Genomic DNA, 2,026 nt, shown 5'->3' with positions numbered 1-2,026 from the left:
AAGCATAATGTAGTAGTTGTGTACTGAGTTGGAGAGAAATCAAAGGTGTGCATGGGTTAACATTTCGCATGTTGTTTGCCCTCCATCCATCGATTGCAGATGCCAACTTTGGCAGGGCTGAGATTTGGAACCCCGTGACTACCGACCTTGACGGATACGGTATTGGTATGATTGGGTGACGCTATGAGGGTTCCGTCGTAGGCCCGCAAAGGGTGCATTTAGAGGGCTCTCGTCATCATTAGATGCAACCCCATAGTCCTTCCAGTCTTTTCTATCTGCAACTTCGCTATCATTGGAAGACTTTCTTGTAGTCTCGCTAGGGGTGCTTTAAGTACCCTCTAGATTTGAGAAGCCGCTTTTAACAGGCTGTAGCAGGTAGCATAGTATGCTACTCTCTAGCATTGCTCATAGTTTATGGTGTTCTCGTCGAAAAATCCAAGGGCCCTCCATGATATAAAAGAAACCTTGAAATGTGAAGGGCTTAAGGGGAGCCCTCCAATGGCTCGGAATTTGAGAAGACATTTGAGGCACAGACAAAAGCCACATCTGTCGTATAGGCATCTCCATTTTGATCTCACGGCCAAAAATGACCAGTTCCATTGTGCTCATCTTCAGATTGACCCTAGTTTTTTTTTAATCGCTGGTGGAATGTTCCAGCCAGGGGAAGATTGCCGCGTGTTTTTTGCTTTTCAAAGGCTCGGCGCTTAGAGCGCGTGATTTTTCAAGAGGCTATATATTAAACGTGAAGAAATGGGCTGCAGATGCAAAGACAACCCGTCAAGCAAATTAGTGCAACGCCGTTCCCGTGACATTCTGGTCTTTGGAGATTATGTCGTCAGCGCCCGAGGAATCCAATATACTGGATATGGTAAGACTAGAGCGCACTGTGTTGATCCTCAAGAGGTCCATGCTGCATGCCAAGGCGCACCCTCAAGCTGTTTTGGAGGCCCTCCAAGACATGGCTGTTGCGGTTGCCGCTCAGCTTTGCCCTCCGTCGCAGCACCGCTGGAAAAGCCAGGAGCTGCTCACCCTCTTGCAGTCCACAGAAATCGGTAAGGTCGTCAATGGCCTGCGCAAATACCCTGACTCGCGCCGCGTGGTGGCCCTGGCCAAGCATGTCTTCCACACCTGGAAACAAGCCATCATCGCCATGACAGAGGGGAAGCCCGCCCTTTCGCTTCCGCTTGCCGGAGTCACTAATTATACTTGCGAGGAATATTCTGCATCAGAACCAACTGCACGCTCTCCATCGCCCTATGTATATGTCGTTGTTGACGACCCTGCGGCTGACGAAGTGCTCATTACACCTCCACCTGCACGTCCATCGATGTCCCATAAGCGCCCGATTAGTGCTTTGGGTGCAAGTAAAATTATTCAGCATCGAAAAAAGCTACACGCGGAGCAAGTGCGCCGTCCGTGATCATCTGCAAGGGGAATGACCTGCCAGCCTTAATTAATCAACATTAGCTTGTTCTTTTTGAAGCACCCTATGGATCTTTGTAAAGTGTAAACATTTCAGCATATAATTTGAGCTATGTCAATGCTTTCTACTACTCCTCTAATTTTTTCATTTGATGGAAATGTTCTCCCGTTTTGATGTGTGTGTGTGTGTGAGAGAGAGAGAGAGTGGGAGAGAGGGAGAGGCGATTTGAATGGATGCTTCGTTCACATTAACGTAAGATTGTATAAATTGTAATTAGTTCCTGGAGGAGAAATGATAGCGTCGATCAAAGTTGCCACGCTAATGAATTCATGGAGGAGAAATGATAGGTTCGATCAAAGTTGCCACGCTAATGAATTCATGGAGGAGAAATGATAGCTTGTCAAAAACATTTCTCCTAAGCGATGGAAATAATTTTTGATGAATTATTAAAAGGGAAGGAGCTTTTGATCAACGACAAATTATAGGATTTAGTGGATGTGACAGATTTGCATTCACATAAGAGATGGACTCATGAGCTAAAAGGAAAGAAAGTAGATTTGCATTCACTCAAAACAATACATGGTCATCGCCTCTTCTATAGAT

The 2,026-nt window shown here is 46.1% G+C and overlaps 1 protein-coding gene across 1 annotated transcript; it reads left to right on the top strand.

Moving 5' to 3' along the window:
* Positions 1-870: 870 nt before the first annotated feature.
* Positions 871-1,536, top strand: LOC147430976 (uncharacterized). The gene has a single exon (XM_086494489.1). The coding sequence runs from the start codon at positions 908-910 to the stop codon at positions 1,418-1,420; it is 513 nt and encodes a 170-aa protein (XP_086350615.1). The 5' UTR covers positions 871-907; the 3' UTR covers positions 1,421-1,536.
* Positions 1,537-2,026: the final 490 nt, after the last annotated feature.

The sequence above is a fragment of the Adiantum capillus-veneris genome, chromosome 21, assembly GCF_014529385.1.
Source record: "Adiantum capillus-veneris isolate H3 chromosome 21, ASM1452938v2, whole genome shotgun sequence".
Taxonomy (NCBI): Eukaryota; Viridiplantae; Streptophyta; class Polypodiopsida; order Polypodiales; family Pteridaceae; genus Adiantum; species Adiantum capillus-veneris.
Note: the sequence above shows the minus strand (reverse complement) of the source record. Positions and strands in the feature narration are given on the sequence as shown.

Coding starts and splice junctions, on each gene's coding strand:
- LOC147430976 (XM_086494489.1), top strand. CDS start 908: ATGCTGCATGCCAAGGCGCACCCTCAAGCTGTTTTGGAGGCCCTCCAA.